General features: G+C 54.7%; 1 protein-coding gene across 2 annotated transcripts; it reads right to left on the bottom strand.

Annotated features, from left to right (window-relative positions):
• Nucleotides 1–1,484: 1,484 nt before the first annotated feature.
• PRPH (peripherin) lies at nt 1,485–4,979 on the bottom strand. Of its 2 annotated transcripts, none has more exons than XM_045800808.2 (9): nt 4,404–4,979; nt 3,973–4,033; nt 3,694–3,789; nt 3,140–3,307; nt 2,913–3,038; nt 2,612–2,832; nt 2,452–2,501; nt 2,131–2,210; nt 1,485–1,888 (listed from the first exon to the last, which is right to left on the bottom strand). In XM_045800808.2, exons 1-9 carry the CDS (start codon nt 4,943–4,945, stop codon nt 1,820–1,822), a joined length of 1,413 nt encoding a protein of 470 aa, XP_045656764.1. In that variant the 5' UTR covers nt 4,946–4,979; the 3' UTR covers nt 1,485–1,819. The 2 variants fall into 2 exon arrangements, with proteins under 2 accessions (XP_045656764.1, XP_045656763.1); XM_045800807.2 differs by having other exon boundaries at nt 1,485–1,885.
• Between the last annotated feature and the right edge of the window lie 14,167 nt (nt 4,980–19,146).

The following is a 19,146-nucleotide window of genomic DNA, read 5'->3' as shown; positions in this document are numbered from 1 at the left end:
TGTCTGGACCCCCTTCTCCCCTCCTCTAGCCTTAGCTGTTTCTGTGAAAGATCCACCATCTGCCTCACTCAAGCCAAAACCTTGGGTCCTCTTTGCTATTTATTTCCCTTCCGCCCCCGGGGGCGAGGTCTCCTTAGGTGTTACAGCGTCCGTCCCTGAATATTTCTCAAATCTCCCCACTTTTTTGCTCACTATCGCCTCTTGCTTGTTTCACTCCAACAGCCTCTGACCCCGTTCTCCGCCTCCTAACGGCTTCTGCACCCACAGCGGGAGTGCTCTTTCTAAAACGCACATTTGAATGCTTGACCCTCCTAATGAAGCCCTGTTTTTTCCCTTTTCCTTGGGATGCATTCAGAAAGCCTTCATACGGACGTGAGGTCCTGCACGACCCAGTGCTCATGCCATCTTCCCAACCTCGGTGCCATTCCTCCTCTCTGTCCTACATTCCAGAATGATAGAAGTACTTCCGGTTCGCACACTGGCTCTCTCTCACGTCCTGACTTAGCTGCCTAGAAAGGCCTCCCCCCTCCCTGCTTCACCTGAGTAACTCTTGCTCGTTTCACCGCTCCGCGCGACGGGGCCACCTTTGGGAAGCCGTGCCTTTACCCCAAGGCTGGGTTAGACGCTCTTCCTCATGTCCCCACAATGTTACCTTCTTTCCCAGTCACAGCGCTTTTCACACAGCTGGAAGGACCTGCTTGTCGGTCTCTGGCCCCTACCCCAGACTGGTTGCTCCTTGAGAGCAGGGACTCTGGCTTATGCCCTGCATGTAGCACAATAATTGAGTGAAAATGATTATTGTAAACAAACTCCGAAGTGGATTTTGACTTGAAGGCAAAGGCAGGATGGAGTGGAGTTGGAGGGCATTGTAGAGTAGGCATTTTCCAGCAGGGTGGGGAGTGACGGTGGCAGAATCTGATTTGCTGGCCAAGTGTGTCAAGTAGGCTTAGGTGGGTGGCGGGGCTAGGCCAGGGGCAAGAGACCAGTGAGGGAGATAATGAACCCAGGCAAACGATGATGGTGGCCTGGACGAGGGTGGCGGCAGTGGGGATGGGGAGAACGAGACAGACTTGAAAAAGTTAAAAAGTAGAATTAACAGAATTGGGGGGTAGGTGAAGAAAAGGGGTAGAAGATGAGGTGTTCTAATTTGGCAGAAGTCCTCAGTGGTGCCTTCTTCTAGAGTGGGGAACCTTGGAGAAAGAACATGATGACAGGTGAAGAGGGAGAGGAGTTCTGTTTTGGACGTGTTGCTTTTGAGGGGCCTATGGCACATCCAGAAAGCACCGAGACATTCGGGGCTGCCCCTGGCAAACAGCCGTTGAGAAGGAGTGGACGTAGAACTAGCAGGATAGATAGGAATCACGGATGCCAAGATATGGGTTGCAGGAAAGAAATGACTAGAGACAAGGGGAAAATACTGCTGAGCCCCCTCCCCCCAGGCACCCCCACTTCCACAGACACAAATGCACTGGAGTGGTTTCTCCTCATAGCGGTTTTATTTGATTCAAAAGTGAAACTCAGACCCTGGCCCACTCCACTGGTCATGGGATAATGGCAGGAGTAGACTGGATCTGGGGATCACTGGCCTCTTACTAGGACTCGATAAGGGGAACATACAGGTCATATATATACGTGTCAGGGCAGGGAAAGAAGGGCCACCTACTGCTGGCTGGGTAGGGCTTAGCCACAGGCCAGGGAAGGGGTGACTTGTGCCACCCCCTAGACACATGCAGAACAAGAGAGGACTTCAGTACTGGTGGTAGGGTCTGGGACTTGGAGTAGGCCTCGGGCAGGGTCAGGGAGCTCTGGACCGACGGGTTCAGTAGCTGTGAGTAGAAGACTTGTCCAGCTCACTGCGCTGCTCCTTCTGGGACTCAGTGACCACCTGCTGGGGGCAAGGCATGTGAAGGGCACAAATCAGTGGGCACCACCCCCCTCCGATCTCCTTTGGGGTATGCTGTCTCCTCCTCCAGTAAAACCAGCTGACTATCCATCCCCCTTCTCTATCGCCCCGTCTCCCTCCCGCCCGAAGACCATAACCTGCAAAACTCTAAAATCAGCTGCAGCCAGGCTGGGACTCAGAAATACTATGGGCAATGATGGGGTCCTGGGCTCGAGTGTCCCTCTCACCTCCCCATTCCGGGTCTCGATGGTCTTGATCAGAACCATCTTCCTGCTGTGGCTGTCCTGGGCAGGCTCCACGTCAGGCACTGCAAAAAGTGGGATGAAGGGGTGGAAGACAGGAGGCTGGGGGGGTCTCTCCTTCAAGCCCTCACTCTCCTCTATGAGGGGAGGGGAGCAGCAGGGCAGGAGGAGCAGGGGTGGGTCTAGACTAGGACCCAGCTGTTCATGGACAGACTCGATCCCCGAGCAGAGGCACAGCAAGAGTCTGGTCGGGGCAGAAGTGGACAAGGGGACAGGCAGGTTGAAAGCCGGGCGTGGGAGACTCACCAGTCGTCTTTATACTTAAGGATGCAAAAGAATGGACTGGCACGGAGATCCTGGGAGCGGAGCAAATGGTCAGCGACTCTGCCCGGGGTCCCGCCCCTTTCCTGCACGCCCAACCCCTACCATCCTTACCCCCCCACCCTCCAGCAGCCCTGCCCCCCACCTGCTCTCCTCGCCCTCCAGCAGCTTGCGGTAGGTGGCGATCTCGATGTCCAGGGCCATCTTGACGTTGAGGAGCTCCTGGTACTCGCGCAGGTGCCGCGCCATCTCCTCCTTTAGCTGTCGCAGCTCCTCCTCGAGCCTCGCGGCGCCCGCCTGGTACCCGCCCGCCTCCAAGGCAAACTGCTCCTCCAGCTCCCGAAGTTGTCTGAGCAGCGCCTCGTTCTAGGGGGCCGCAGGGGGTCACTGGGGGAACAGCCTTCATCCCCCACTCCCCGGGCCTGGGCGCGAAGTCTGGTACTCACCGTGCCGCGCAGCCCGTCCACCTCACAAGTCAGGCTCTGTATCTGGCGTCGAGACTCGTTCATCTCCTGCTTGGCCTGACGCAGGGCCTCGTGGTTCCGGTTGGCTGCGTCGGACAGGTCCGCGTACTGCGGCGCGCGAGGCCACACGGCCGTGAGCTGGCGGGACGCACGCTCCCCGCCGCGCCCCACTCGCCCAGAGCCTCCCTCACCCTCCCGGGCTCTCGCACCTTGGACTTGTACCACTCCTCCGCCTCCTGCAGGTTCTTCGCCGCGATGCTCTCATACTGAGCGCGGATGTCCCTCAGCGCCGCCGTCAGCTCAGGCTTCACGGTGGCCTCCACCTCGACCTGCTGCACCTGCTGGCTCTCCACGCTCACCTGCAGGTCTCGCAGCTCCTGCCGCCCAGGACAACAAGTTGTCGGGATTGCAGCGCGGATCCCACGCGGGCCGCGCAGTTCACGCACCGAAAAGAGAAGAAACACTCGAATAAACAGAAGGGGGCGCCAGGGAGCGCAGCGCGCATAAGACTACGCGGCCTGCGCCCCATACGCTCCGAGCCAGCGGCCAAGTTACGGGGGTGCAGCTCCGCCGCTCGCCACCAGGTGGCGCAGGGGTGGGAGTCAAACCACCTGTAGAGGGGGGTTGAGGGGCTGCGTCTACCCAGCGAATCTCACCTCTCTTCCCCAGCTGCGTTCGCCAGTTTTCTCCAGCGCCTGCCGTCCAGCTCCAACGAGACCACCTGCAACCTTCGAAGCCTCCCCCTGACACTTGGTCCACCTACCTCCTCATGCAGCTTCTTGAGGAACTCAATCTCATCCATCAGCGACTCAATCTTGCGCTCTAGTTCCAGGCGGGACAGGGTGGCGTCGTCCACGTCCTTAAGGGGGTGGCAGTGGGGGTTCAAGAGCCGGGAGGGGCTGCTCAGGCCGAGGAAGGGCCAGACCCTCCCTGCCCGTCTCTAGAGGCTTCTGGTCGCCTCCTCGCGCCCACACATGCCACCCTAGATACGCAGGCGGGGGTAGACGTGGGGAGACTGAGCTGACATGGGGCCCGGGCTCACCTTGCGGAAGAGCACGAGGTTGTGCTCCGCATCCTCCCTCTTGCGCGTCTCCTCCTCCAGCCTGGCAAGAAGAATGGGCAGAGACAGTTGCAGGGCCACCGCCCAACCATCAGCCCCGCGCACCCCAGGGTCTAGGTTAGAGGCTGCTACTGTCCAGGACTCTGAGGAGGGGTCTTCAAACTGCCCAGTGGACTCGCCCACTTTCTCTCTAACGGGCTGGGAGCTGAGACGGGACCCCTTTATACACAGGGCATAGTAACTCCTCCCTCCCCACCTCTCCCCTCCCCAGAGAGGCAGCAAAGTGGTAGGGGGAGGGCGGGGGAGGCGGTGAGAGCCCGCGGGAGAGCCTGCTCCCTGCACACGCCTGGTAGCGGAGGGGAGCCACTCCCTCCTCGACGGCCCGCCGCCCAGCCCCGGCGCTGCCCCCTGACCTCTGCTTGAGCGCCGCCAGGTCCTCCGCCAGCCCGTCGCGCTCCACCTGCACCCGGTCGCGCTCGCGGCCCAGCAGCTCTAGCTCCCTCCGCAGCTCGCGCAGCTCCTGCTGGCACAGCTGGTCGGCGCGCGCCGGCTCCTGGCCCCGGGCCTGGTTCAGCTCCCCGCGCAAGGCCGCGTTCTGCTGCTCCAGGAAGCGCACCTTCTCGATGAAGTTGGCGAAGCGGTCGTTGAGCTCCTGCAGCTCCTGCTTCTCGTTGCTGCGCGTGGCCAGGAACTCCTGGTTGAGGGCCTCGGCCATGGAAAAGTCGAGGCGCTCCGAGGGCAGGCGCAGGAGGGCGCCCGCGCCCGCCCGGGGGCCGCGGAAGCTGCCCAGGCGCACGGAGGAGCCGGTGGACGCCGAGCCCAGCAGGCGACTGCTCGAGAAGCGGGAGCTGGATGCGTAGGAGTAGGCCCCGGGGGACAGTGAGGGCGGTGGCCCGAAGGTGCGGCGGTAGGAGGTGGAAGTGACGCTGGCCCGGAGGCCCGACGGGTGGCTCATGGTGGCCGAGGATAGGCACTCACCGCTGGCAGAACTGGTCCGGGAGCTGGGAAGGAGCTGCAGACCGCTGCGAGGCGGCTTTATAGACCTGCGGGCTCAGGGGGGGCACGGGCAGCTCCTCCCACTGGCCTGACGGCGGGTCTATGTGGGGAGGGGGACGCCCCACCCCTGCGGAGCAGCAGGAGAGCCGCACCCTCCCTCCACGGTTGTTGGCGCCCTGCCGACTTGATTCCCCCTGTTGCTGGCGGGGAAGGGAGCAGGCCTGGCGACCACCGGCAGGCCTGGGTTGGGGGTCAGCACCTTCCAGCAAGCATCCAGAGCTGGAGCCTAGGGTGCGAGGCCCTGACTGGACCTGGGGTTCCTGCCTGAAAGAGCTGTTAAAATCGGAGATGTACAAATGTAGAATCATTACATTGTCCACATGAAATTAATAGAATGTTGGGTCAGTTACACCTCAGTAAAAAAAACAAAACAAAACAAAACAAAACTGGGGGTACAGGAGGACTGGAGGTTAAAGGGCAGGCTTCTGGCACCTGAGTGGGGAGGACATGGCCTTGGTAGATGGAGAGTTGGCCTGGCTTAGGCCCCAGGGCCTGTGCCCCCACTTGTCCCTTGAAGGCTAGGCCCCGCGTTTACCTGCTGTCAGCTACCCCTCTGTTACCACACCCAGGGAAAAACGGGGAACAGGAGGGCAGAGGGAGCTAAGGGGGGTGGGGAGGGGCTGATCTCTCCGTAATCCCCAGGGCCCTGTGGAGGTCTGCTGCCTGGCGCCAGCCCTGCCGCTAATGGACTGGCCATTTCCCCTCCCCCTCCTCTGGACACTTGGCCAGGGGGTTGCCTGCTGATGTCTCAGCCTTAAAGACACAGCTCCCAAACCTGGACCTACAGCAGGCCCCCACAGATGGGCCCGGCGGAGGGGGCTGAGGGTGCCCGGGCCCAGCTCTGGGTCCCACTCGGGAGGGTCGTGCCCTGCCAGAGGCTGAGCAGAATGAGCCAGTTGAACGCTGTCTGGCTTTCCTGGATTCTCCCTTCCCCCAACCAACTGCTGCTCAGTCATGGGCCTTACGGGAACCCAAGCGAGTCCCCGAGGTAGGAAGGGGAGGGGGCTGGGGGGCGGCAGCTGCTGCCAAGGCTGAGAGGAGCGGACTGGCAGGAACCCGTCACCAGTATTGAGGAGTTGCAGGTACCCAGGGATGGGTGGGGCTGAGGGGGAAGAGATGGGGAAGGAGAAAGTGCCCATCGCTCCTGGTCCTGGGACTGAGGGAGGAGAGAGAAGGCCCCAAAGCAGACCCACGAGCCTGTGCACACGAACAGATGTGTATGCGTAATTGCACCACATCACCTACGTGCACACACCACACATGCACAACCACGCAGCCCTTCCTGCCCCCCGCCCCCCCAGCTATCGGGAGGCTGACGTCTGGCCTTTGCATGGCTGCGGCTTCCAGAACTCAGGCACGGGCCGCCCCGGAGTGGGCAGAGGCAGCTCGGGTGGTCTGCAGGAGCCGGTGCTGAGGCCCGTTGGGTTTGCCACGAGCCATGGGGCTGCTGCCGCCGGGGACTCCAGGGCTTTCCAGCACGGACAGGTCCACCTCAGGCCCTGAGGACCAGAGCTGGGCATCTGGGGAAGCAGGTTTGGGACTCCTGGCTGGATCTCTGGGTGAGGGGGCAAGGAGGGCGGCTCCTTGGCCAGCCAGCTCCTCAGCATTGCAGGGCAGAGGAACCTCCCCTCCTTTGTGTGTCCTCTGAGATGGGCCAACGCCCGCCCGCCTGCTCACATCCCTACCGCCTTCCTTCTCTCCCCTCCAGGCCCCTCCTTCCTTCCGGGCCATTAGTCTCTCCCTGCACAGCTGCCAGGTCCTTCTCCTTGATGGGTCTGGTTTGGTTGCCAGGGGAATGGGAAGAGGGAGGATGGGAGAGAGGAGACAGGGTGGGTAAACCTGGGCCTGTCCCCCTGACTTCTAGGAGTGGGGAGGGGTGGGGTCCAGCCTGGGCTGAGGGTAGGGGCTTGGCAGCTGTGTGTGTATGTGTGTGTCGGGGGGGATGCCGGGGAAGCTTTGGTGCTTTCTGCCACAGCCCTAGGCTCTGAGCCCCAGCTGCCATTGGCCTGGAGCCCCATCGACCCCAGCCTAGGCCCTGCCCCGTCTCTGTCTGCTGTCCATAGGGAGCAAACTGGGAGTCTGAGCTGGTCCTTCCCAGGCTCTGTCTTTATAGGGAGCTGCTGGTAGATCTGGGCCTTTGGAAGTCGAGTAGAGGCCCCTTGGGCTGGGCCCAGGCAGTTCCAGGTGGAGTTCCCAGCCCTTCACTGCTTAAGCTCCCAGCTCACCACCCAGGTGCCTCAGAGGAGAGGGGACCAGGGCCTCCTTAGCAGGGCTCTGGGAGCTGCGGAGGGAGTGAGGCCAGGGCCTGGGTGGGGGAACCAGGCCTGCTAGCAAGTCAGAGAAGACTCCTCCCCCTTACTCAGAAAGAGCCGGGCCTGGGAGACCTAGAGGCCAGAAGAAAGGTAGAAAAGGGTCACAGTTAAGAGCCAGGGCTCTGGTATCCAGCTGCCAAGCTTCCCATCTGACTCCAACATTCTGGGTTGTAGGAATATAGGCTTGTTATAATGTCCTTCCATGTCCCCCAGGAAAATGTGGATAATCAAAACTTCTACCTCATACTGCTGGTGGGAGGATTAAATACTTAAGACACGTATGATAATGGCTGAAATGTAAGTCAGTTTTACCATTATCATTACTCTCCCCGATGATGTTGTCAGCTGCCGAACACAGTGAGGATCTGGACTTCTTCTGGATCGTCCCCGCTAGTGGCTGAGAGCGGTTCTGGACCCAGGGTGGAAGGAGCCAGGTACTGCCTGGCTGATCTTTCCTCAAGGTACGATGAAGACACGGACTCTGGACAGACCGCCTGCATTTGATCGTGGCTCCTCAATTTAATTAGCTGTGTGCTTTTGGGTCTGGGTGAGTGATTTCACCTCCGTTCACTCCGTTTTCTTTATCCATAAATGGAGCAGTAAGGATGTACCTATCTCATCGCGTTGGAGGATTAGCTGAGTTCTAATATGTGAGGCACTTAGTGCTTGGCACATAGTATGTGCTGTTAAGTGTTAGCCAGTATTATTATCACACACACACACACACACACACACACTGCTCTGGTGAAGGCTTGGAGTGAAATGACAGTTAGATGCATTCAGAGGTTTGCAAGGAAGGCGAGCAATGAAGCTTAGGTCACTGGCAAGTCTGCTACCGAATGCCAGGCCGTGGACTCAAAGCTGGATGAGGAAGGGGCGTGCGGGCAAGAGAGGGTGGGAGATTGGGAGAGTAAAGAGGTCCATAGCTGGCCTCCCAGGCAAGGCCAAAGAACAGTCCTAGTACAGAGGAATTGAAAGAGGCACCGAGAGGGCAGGAAGTTGTTTTCGGAGAGCAAGATGCATGGATTTGTGATTCTGGAGCCGGGATATTTATGAATGGCAAGATTTCCAGGGTGTTTTTAAGGGAGTGGGCAATGGAGGCTAAGGTCGAATGAAGGAAAAGGTCATGCAAGAAGAGATCAGGCCACCAGCCTGGGCACTTCTGAGCTGTGTGACCCTGGGCAACTCACTTGTCCTCTCTGAGCTTCAGTTTCTTCATCTGTAAAATAGGGATAATGACACCTCCCTCATCCCTGTTGCGACATCTAAGTGAGAGCTAAGTACTTCGTGTACTACTTGTCCATGCGGTAATTAGCCTGTCATGAGGCTCATAGCAGGTGCTCAGCACTGTTGATGGCCTTCTTCCCCTGCCATGTGATGATGGGGAGGAAACTGAGCCACAGAGGAGACATGCCATAGCCCTAATTACTTGTAACTAAGTGTCAGCTGGGGTCCCCCTGCCCTTCGGAGGTCTAGGACTGGCTCGACCACCAGTCCACATCCTGGGGAAAGTCCAACGTCATCCTCAAGATCTCTTTGCCTTCCTAGTGCACCCCTTCCACCCCTAGCTCCAAGTCCTGTTGCCCCTGAACTGGCTGACTATGCAGCAGGCTCCGCAGCGTGCAGATGTGGAACTCGGCACCGTCGCGTGGTTCTGTGGGCTCCTTTCCCCATCACTTAGGTAGAACTCGAGGCTCAGAGGGACAAAGTTGCCTGTGTGAGGTCACACAGCAAGCTAATAGTGGCTCCCTCGGCAGGAAGGCACATCCTGGTGGGTCAGGCGCTGCTGATGTTCTGGGCTCTGGCCGCGTAGGCGCCAAGATGAGCCTCAGCCGGGAGGATTCCAGCTACACGCTTCTCAGAGGGGGTTCTCTCCCAGGCTGGTCCAGCTGCAGGGTCCTCACGGACTGAGCGGCTGCACCAGAGTGGAATCCCTTCCCCGTTATCTCCATCTGGAGGCTCCACTCCTCCCAGTTAGGGGGCACTCTGGGTATCTTTCCCATCCCATCACTTTTCTCACTCTATCATATAGTAATAGCTAACATTTCCTATGTGGCATACATTTTACACATGTTATCACTTTTAATTCTCCTAGTCACCCTACAACATGGGTACTATTATGATCCCCGTTCTACAGTTGAAAAAACTGAGGCCCAGAGAGGTTAAGCAACTTGCCCAAGGCCACACAGCTAGTAAACTAGCACTAATCTGTTTATAAGTCTGACTCCCCCATTCCTGACAATATGATCTTTAAGGGCAGGGATCAGGTCTTAGTCACCGTAGTGTCTGGGGAGTATAGCATAGGATCTAGGTCAAATAAGTGTTGATTAAACTGAAGGGAACGCTGAGGCACCTGAAAAAAAAAAAAAAAATCTTTCCCATGACCGGTGGTCCGGAAAATAAAGAGAGGTATGTTGCTGCCACCTTCTGGTCAGAAGCTAGAATGACATTCTGCCGTCTGAATACATCTAAGACTCAAGGTTCACGGAACATTGAAATTTGGGGGATTCACCATTATTTGACCTTCTTTCTACAGCTGAGAAAAATTCAAAAGGGTGTGTAAAATAGAACAGCAACATTGGCATTAGGAGTTCAGAGCCCTGATTCCATTCTGCACCTGATCTCTAGAAGCCTCCTCCATTCCGCCCCAGCAGCTCCCACCCCCAATCAAAAAGCCAGGGAAGCAGGGCAAACTCTGTTCTTTGCCTTCAAACACCACCCCCAGCCTCCTCATCTTCTACTATGTTCCCAATCTCCAGTCCTGCCCCATAAAATCACATCTCTGCCTGCCTTCCTGACCTTTCCAACCAGCTCCTCCTCAGCTGGAGAACAGGAGAGCAGCTTATGGACATGGAATGCTAAGTGAATTTCCTTCTCACGGTGTGGCCTGATGACTTGACAGAGTCACCCGAGGAACTGTTAAAAAGTAGATTCCAGAGCCCCGCCCAGCTCTTCTGAATCTTCTAGAATCTGCATTTTAACAAACTTCCTAGATGATTTTTAGTGCACACAAAAATTTGAGTATTCCAGGATTAAGTTTTTTTCTTTAAATTGTCCATCTTTCCCCCCATTTTATTTTGAAGAGTTTCAAACTCAGAGAAAGGTGAAAGAAGCCCGCTGTAAACACCACTATACCCTCTCCTGGCCTTACCAGTTGTTAATATTTTGCCACAATTCCTTTGAAAGTAAGTTTCAGGCATCATGATATTTCACCACCAAACACTTCAGCATGTCTCCTAAAAACAGAGACATTTTCCTACAGTACTATTAACCCACTCAAGAAATTTAACATTGCTAGAACAATATTATCTAATATACAGTCCTATTAGAATTCCCCCAATTGTCCCAATAACATCCTTCCTAGCTATTTCCCCCAATCTGGGATCAAAGATCAAGAATTCTATTTGGTTGTCACCTGGGCAGAGGGGAGAGCCAGAGCGTAGGAGTAAGGCTGGGATGAGCTCCGCACGCCTGTGGAGTTAGAGAAAGGTCGGTGAGGTTGGAGCAAGGTGGGTGAGGAGGAGAGAGGGAAAGGGGAGGTTAGAGGCGTGGGAAGGAGTCAGGGCACGCAGGGCTTTGTAAATCAGAGTAAAGACTTTATAGCTTATTTTATTTTAATGCAATGAAAAGCCATTGGACGGTTTTAAGCAGGGGAATGACTTGATCTGATTTATGACTTTAAAAGGTCAATCTGAAGACAATTTCAGAATCGGGACGTTCTATAGTAAAACAATTCCTAGACTCTTTAAAAAGTCAGTGTCATTTTTCTTTAGAGGTTTTATTTATTTGAGAGGGAGAGAGCACAAGCCGGAGGAGGGGCAGAGGGAGAAGCAGGCTTCCCGCTGAGTAAGGCGCCTGATGCCAGACTCAATCCCAGGACCCTGGGGTCATGACCTGAGCCGAAGGCAGACGCTTAACCAACGAAGCCACCCAGACATTCCAAAAAAGTCAGTGTCATTTTTTTTTTAAAAGACGGGTATTTTAATTTCATAGGGATGTCATAAGAAATTACCACAAACTCGGTGGCTTAAAACAACAGAAATTCATTCGCACAGTTTTGGAGGCTGGAAGTCCAAAATCAGGACGTTGGCAGGCCTCTACCTCCAAAGGCTCCAGGGGAGAATCCTTCCTTGTCTCTTCCAGCTTCTGGTGGCTCCCGGGGTTCATTGGCTTGTGGCTGCATCTCTACTCTCTGCCTCTGTCTTCACACGGCCTTCTCCTCTGTGTCTATGTCTTCTCCTTTCTGTCTTATAAAGACACTTGTCATTGGATTGAGGACCCAGTTAATCCAGGATGATCTCAAGATCCTGAACTACATTTTGCCAAGACCCTCCTTTCAAATAAAGTCACGTCCACAGGTTCCTGGATGTTGACATATCTTTTTAATGCGCCGCCACAACCCACCACAGTGGGAGATTGTTCTAGACAAAAAAGGAGACCAAGATATGCAACAACTAAATGCAATGTATACACCTAGACTGGATCCCGGATTTGAAGGGGGGAAAAGCGCTACCGTAATAATTTGTGTGTTATAGGCTATGGAATGATTATTCTGTTTTTAGGTGTGAAGATGGGAATAGGGTTGTGTAAGGGAATGTTCTTGTTCTTGGCAGGTGCCCACAGGAGCACCCTGAAGAGTGAAGTGTCGTGACGACCCAGACCTTCTTTCTAGCAGGTCAGTCCCACTGTCTTTGGTGCTGTTGTGGTGGAGGCAGGGGCTCCAGCTACTGGGTGAGTGAGACCAAGAAGGGTCACTTGCAGTTAAGTCATACCGCTTGTCAGAATAGAAACTGGGCCTCTCGCCGTGGCCTCCACTTGATCCTGCAGGTCTCTTGGAAGAGACTGAGCCTGATGAGAGCTTCTCCCCATTCCCATGCAGAGAATGTTGTCTCCACAGAGATCCTGGAGCAGAAACTTCCGTCCTCTCAGCCTATGGCCTCCACATGGAGTTGGCCTTGCCAATCAAACATGGGTGCATGCGGTCTCCTGAACATACCCCATTTCCTAGCAGCTCCCCCATGGGCTCGATGCTTTTCAGTCAGTTTACAATTGGTAGGTCATTCAGTGGTCAGTAGGTCCCTGCCTGGGGAGGAGGCAGGGCCACCCCATGGGAAAGGATGAAGGAGGTCATGGCAGGCATTCTTCCTGGGCCAGCAGATAATGAGCCCTGTAGTCTTGAACAAGCCTGATGCTCTGGTCCAACAGCAGATCAGTGAGAACATTCGGTGCTAAGTCAATGCTAAGGCCTTGAGGGATGGGCCAGGATTTGGATGGCTAAACGATAGGGAACATGATGGAGAACAATAGCTCCTTAGTAAGGCTAGGGCCGAAGAGGTTTGTGGGAAGGCTGTGGGCATCCTGAGCAGGTGGGACTGGTTTACGGAGGGTGGGAAAGCTAGGCAGAGGGGTTTACGCGCAAGATGGCTCACGTTGCAAGGAAAGAGCACCTAACCACAAATCAAGAAACCTGGTCCCAGGCCTGGGCCAGTCACTGGGCCGTGCTGTCCACATGGTTAAAGAAAGGGGTTGGTTTAAATGATCTCTGACATTTTTCCCAAGCATACAGGTTGTTGAGTAGGGGACTCAGGGAATAAAAGAAACATTCCTTAATGATCACGGTGGGTCCCAGAGCACTGCTCCCCAGGAGCCTGAAGCTCTTTCTTCACAGGGTGATGTGCCGAGATCCTCTGGCTGAGAAGGAGCAGCAGTCCCTACACAGAGAGGGGAAGGGACGGGGAAAGCAGGGGCAACCTGTCTTGGGCTGGTGCCGGAGCTGGAACACACGTGTGGTCCCATCTGCAGCTGAAGGATCCACTTTCGGAGGAGACCACAGTCAGGGAGTCCAAGGAGGGCTGTGATGTCCTCCCTACACCCCAACTCTCTGTTGATTCCGATTGCCCGAGAGGAGGTGTGGACTTGGCCCACCTGGCAGACTCCCTCCCTCCATACAATGTCTATGAGCTTTAGCTGGTCCCGCAGAAGGTTAGAGCAGGAAACTCTGGGACCCCAGGCACTCCTCCCCCTACTTTGCTAAAGAAGATGCTGTGGTGGGAGGCAGTACTTAACAATTCCATGGGCTGTGAAGAGGTGGGACCCTGGCTCATGGCCTCTGCTAGAGGAGCCCTGGTTGCCCCCTCTCTGACCAGGCACAGGCTGGAGCACATGCATGCCCCTGAAAGGAGCCAGGACAGGGGTTCCTGCACACCAGGCCAGCTGCCTGGAGCCTCCTTTCAATAATCATGACACTCTGCCATCCATCTCACCCTACTTCCTGTGGGGAGAGGCCTGGCGACAACTGAACGGTCAAGTTCAAAGAGTCTGCTACCCTACACACTGCCCTGCCTGCCGTCTGCCTGCGGGCCAAGCAGACACTCACCTGACAGCCGGGCCCAGCCGGTCCTGAGCTCCGGGAGGGGAGCGGGCGCATCCTCTCCCAGCCGGATAGGGCCATTGTCAGTGTCTGTTAGAAGTTCTCCCAGCGTGGCAAGGTGAATTTTCACAAAAAATGTACAGCAACGTTACTAGCAACCAGGGGAAGAAATAAAATGTTACTTGCACACAAAAAAGAAGAGGAAGAAGAGGAAGAGGAAGAAGGAGGAGAAGAAGAAGAGGGGGAGGAGGAAGAAGAAGAAGGAGAAGAAGGGGAGGAGGAGGCAGAGGAGGAGGAGGGAGGGGACAAGGCAGAGGAAGAGGAAGAAACACTTGTACCCCTTAAGGGAACGCTCTCTGCAGCGCACTGCTGTCCTCCTGTCTGGCTGGAAGGACGGGAGGTGGAGAACGTGGAGATGGGGAAAGGGGGAGATAAGTGGGAGACCGAGGGAAGGGAGAAATAGAAGTGGAGAGATGAGAAGGTGAGGAGTGGGGTAGAGAGGAGAGAAGGGAGAAAGAGTCCGGAAACCAAGTAGGTCAGAGAAGGAGAGACAACCTCGCAGGCTTTTTCCTCTCAAGGATCCAAGGGCCGCCACGCAGGGAACTGAGCAGTGGAGAGATCCCTAGTCATACCCCGGAGCCTGCAGAATCCGGTTTGGTTCTTGTCTCAAGAGTCAAGCTCCGACACCTGGGTGGCTCAGTCGGTTAAGTGTCCGCCTTGGGCTCAGGTCATGATCCCAGGGTTCTGGGATCGAGCCGCACTCACAGGGAGTCTGGTTGTCCCTGTTCCCCTCCCCACTGCTTGGGCGCACACATGCTCTCTCTCTCTCTCTCTCTCAAATAAAATCTTAAAAAAAAAAAAAAAAAAGAGTCATGCTCAAAGCTGCTTAGGCTCTGGGAGATTTGGGACTGCCCTGGGGTCAGAATCCCCTGGCTAGGCTTCCGGCGGGGGAGGGGATTCTCCCGGAGGGGGCCTCCTGGCCCTTCAACACCACCAGCAAATCAGACAACGGCTCCGTTCACACTTGCCTGTAAGAGGGGAGAAGGTACCTTTTTCAAACAGGTAGATGTTCTCTGTGTGCTTTCAATTTATGACCTAAGATCAGCCAAGACTCCTGAGAAGACTGAAAGGAAGAAGCAGTCAGCTCGGTTGACCAGGAACTGCAGGCGGAGGAGGGCCAAAAGCTGACAAAAGGAAGGTGGACAGAGAATCTTTGTCCTCCCAGGGCTATGTTTGCGGTGGAAAAGAGGACATACACATTTAAAAGGACCTTAATATTTTTATTATTAATCATTTTACCAAAAGTTTCTATGAACTATTGTATAAGGTTTTTTAAAAAATTTTATTTTAAATAGGCTCCATACCCAACATGGGGCTCAAACTTACAACCCCAAGATCAAGAGTTGCATGCCCACCGACCGAGCCAGCCCGGCGCCGTTATATGAGATAGTATGCTTTTGGCAGGAAGCAATACAAAACCCAACTCAGAATGTCCTAAACAATAAGGGGATGTTCAAGACCTAAATGTGAGACAGGAATCCATCAAAATCCTAGAGAAGAACATAGGCCTCAACCTCTGTGACCTCGGCCGCAGCAACTTCTTGCTAGACACGTCTCCAAAGGCAAGAGAAACAAAGGCAAAAATGAGCTATTGGGACTTCATCCAGATAAAAAGTTTTTTTTTTTTTTTTAAAGATTTTATTTATTTATTTATTTGACAGAGACAGCCAGCTAGAGAGGGAACACAAGCAGGGGGAGTGGGAGAGGAAGAAGCAGGCTCCTAGCAGAGGAGCCTGAGTTGGGGCTGGATCCCAGAACGCTGGGATCACGCCCTGAGCCGAAGGCAGACGCTTAACGACTGCGCCACCCAGGCGCCCCCAGATAAAAAGTTTTTGTGCAGCAAAGGAAATAGTTGATAAAACCAAAAGACAACCAGTGGGAGAGGATATTTGCAAATGTCTTATCAGATAAAGGGCTAGTATCCAAAATCTGTAAAGAACTTATCAAACTCAACCCCCAAAGAACAAATAATCCAATCAAGAAACGGGCAGAAGACATGAACAGACATTTCTCCAAAGAAGACATACAAACGGCCAACAGACACACGAAAAAATGCTCCACATCACTCGGCATCAGGGAAATACAAATCAAAACCACAATGAGATACCACCTCACACCAGTCAGAATGGCTACAATTAACAAGTCAGGAAACGACCGATGTTGGTGAGGATGCGGAGAAAGGGGACCCCTCTTACACTGTTGGTGGGAATACAAGCTGGTACAGTCACTCTGGAAAACTGTGTGGAGGTTCCTCAAAAAGTTGAAACTAGAGCTACCCTATGACCCAGCAATTGCACAACTGGGTATTTATCCCAAAGATACAAATGTAGTGATCTGATGGGGCACCTGCCCCCCAATGTTTATAGCAGCAATGTCCACAATAGCCAAACTATGGAAAGAGCCCAGATGTCCACCGACAGATGAATGGATAAAGATGTGGTAAATATACACAATGGAATATTACTCAGCCATCAGAAAAATGAAATCTTGCCGTTTGCAATGATGTGGATGGAACTGGAGGGTATTATGTTAAGCGAAATAAGTCAATCAGAGAAAGACAATTATCATATGATCTCACTCGTATGTAGAATTTAAGAAACAAAACAGAGGATCATAGGGGAAAAGAAGAAAAAATAAAACAATATGAAACCAGAGACGGAGACAAACCTGAATCATAGGAAACAAACTGAGGGGTGCTGGAGGGGAGGGGGTGGGAGGATGGGGTAACTGGGTGATGGACATTAAGGAGGGCACGTGATGTAATGAGCACTGGGTGTTATATAAGGCTGATGAATCACGACCTCTACCTCGGAAACCAATAATACACTATATGTTAGTTAATTGAATTTAAATTTAAAAAAATGAAAAAAACAAAAAAACAAACCCAAGGGGATTTTCAATCTCCCATAATGAGAAAACAAGAGGCAGAGAAGTTTCAAGGTTAATTCAGGGGCTCCACAGCCCACCAAACACCCAGGTTCTTTTCCTCTTTCTGCTCTGTCACACCCAGAGCGACAGCTTTTGTCCTCTTGTTTGTCCCCTCACGGTCGTAAGCCGACTGACTGCAGCACCATCGAGCAGCATGTCCTCACGCAATAAGAGGCAAGTATTGCAAGACAGAAGCTCCTTTCCCTGCATTCCTTTTCAAGAGCAAGGACATTTTTCTAAGAGCCTCTTCCCCCCGCCCCCCAACCAGCAGACGTTACCTCACCTCTCATCTCCGTCACTGCGTCGCGTGCCGGTTCCCTCACCAATCCCTGGCGAGAGAACGGGAATCACCTTCACCAGCTTGGACTAAGATTCACCCTGGTGGTGGAGAGACCCCGCTTCCCCGACGCCCACGGGGCCCGACACCTGAACAGAGCCAGGCTGCGTGGGCAGGTAAATCCGCCAGCTGGGCTGCGTGACCGTGGCTGCCGCGTGCGACAGTGTCTTCAGACGTGGGACCCATGCTGCCTCGAATTAAGGTTGCGCCTCTGTGCTCTGTCTCTACAGTGGGGAGGGGAAGGGGGGACAAGAAGGCTACATGGAATCCCTACGGTATCCCAGTGACTCGCACCAATTAGATTCTCCAAAAACACTGAACGAGTTCAACTGAAAAATGGAAATGATCGTTGTAACGTGTAACTGGCTGTGATTACCTTTGCCAAGGGCATTTTAGTATTAGCTTACTGTCAGGCTAGACATCTCCTGTGAGCCAAATGAGGTATCTGGTAAGAACAGAGTGTGGGGAGGGAGGCGAAGGGTGACAGCAATGACACTGAATTTCACCCACCTACACACCCTCAGCGAATTAGACTAATGCATGAGTATAGACAAGACTCCGGTGTAATTAGGATAGCTTTACATTCTGTCCTCCCGTGGAAGAGAATGAAAAAGAAACCTTCTGGTGGTGAGACAGGTGTTTAAAAGCATTCTCTGTATTATGACTCAAGAGATGAGCCTCTGGAGAGGGTCGCTGGGGCTGGGTGTCTCCCTCCTGCTGCAGACCCGGAGGGAACGGTGGAGGAGGAAAAAACCGTTTTCCCAGAGCCCGCTCAGGACTGACAAAGTCAGAGACCCCAGGCTCTTGAACGAATGGGACAGTGACAGGCTAATGAGATTCAGCAAAGAGGACTTCCTCCATGCGGGAAAAGGTGGGAACTTTCTCCACCCCAGCACGCAGGGGCTGTATTCCCTTCACCTTGTGCTGCCCAGGCACTGGGCTCCAGGAGCCCCCCGCCGGGGTCGTCTCTGCCGGCTTCACCTTGTGGCCTTGGCTGACAAGAGCTGACCGTCCTGGCCCCGGTGCTCTGGGCGGGAGCTGCCCCATCCGCACGGGGGCTGGTGTCTTGTCGGCAGGAGTCCAGGCAGGTGGCACTACGCTGCAAAGACACTGTCTGTCCACGAGCCGAGCATGGATTCGCTGGGCTCAGAGAGAGGCCTGGACCAAAAAGCCCCTTCACTGGAGAAGCCACAGCCTGGACTGTGGGAACCAGTGCCATTCTGGATCATCCTGCTGCCACTGGGCCTGGGAAAGCGGCTCCTAGAAAATGATCTGACAATCGAGAGTGGCCGTGGCTCCGCCCAGGGCTCCGTGCAAAGGCTCCCTGCAAGGGCTGGCCTCTGGCGGGCCTCAGGCCCCACAAGACCCAAGATGTGGCCCTTGTCCCCTCTTGGGAGACTACTTGGCAGAGTGGAGTGAGCCAGGGCTTTGGAATTGGAGCTCTGGAGTCAAATTTCCATTTGACCACTTGATCCGTAGCCTTAGGCTAGGGATTTTAGCTCTCTGAGTTTCAACTTCCTCAGCTGTGGAAATGCTGTAACAACATCATCTCCAGGGGCGTTGCGAAGATCATGAAACACTCCTACCCTGACGGAGCCTCCCGTTCCTCCCACAACCCCACTCGGAGTGGCCGCACACCTTCCAGACGTCAGAGGCCTGAAGACAGGCTCTCTGCAAGAGGATCCCACCTGGCCACCTCTGCACCAGCACGGGGCTGTCTGACAGGTTCCCACTGGAGGAGAGGCCTTTGCGGCCTGCTTCCCAAATGCAGAACAGTAAGTAGACAGCCCGCACATGTCCCTCCCGGCCATTCGCTCCTCACCCCAGCTCAAAGCAACCAGGCCTGGGCCCCCGGGGCCCTCTGTGGCCAGCAGCCTCCAGGGGCAGCAGCAGATTGCTCCTCTGCTCGGGTCAGCTGAGGGCAACCTAAGCCCTCTGTCCACACAGCCAGAAGTTGGGGCCCCAGACAATCTCGAAGCCTGCACTCTTAGCCTTTCTCCATTTATCCCCATCAAGTCTCAGCAGCATCAGCCATGGCAGCCGTTCTGAGTCCAGACTTTCCATTTGTGCTCAAGGGCAGATCAGATGATTGT

This window comes from Ursus americanus, chromosome 25, assembly GCF_024610735.1.
Source record: "Ursus americanus isolate L20-20 chromosome 25, mUrsAme1.1.p, whole genome shotgun sequence".
NCBI lineage: Eukaryota > Metazoa > Chordata > Mammalia > Carnivora > Ursidae > Ursus > Ursus americanus.
This window is presented reverse-complemented; position numbering and strand designations above follow the sequence as displayed.

Excerpts from the sequence above, each read along its gene's own strand:
- PRPH (XM_045800808.2), bottom strand. The coding sequence starts at position 4,945 with ATGAGCCACCCGTCGGGCCTCCGGGCCAGCGTCACTTCCACCTCCTAC. Across the intron at positions 4,034-4,403 it reads CTGGCGGCGCTCAAGCAGAG|GCTGGAGGAGGAGACGCGCA; the intron begins GTCAGGGGGCAG and ends TCTTCTTGCCAG. Across the intron at positions 3,039-3,139 it reads AGGAGTGGTACAAGTCCAAG|TACGCGGACCTGTCCGACGC; the intron begins GTGCGAGAGCCC and ends CGCGCGCCGCAG.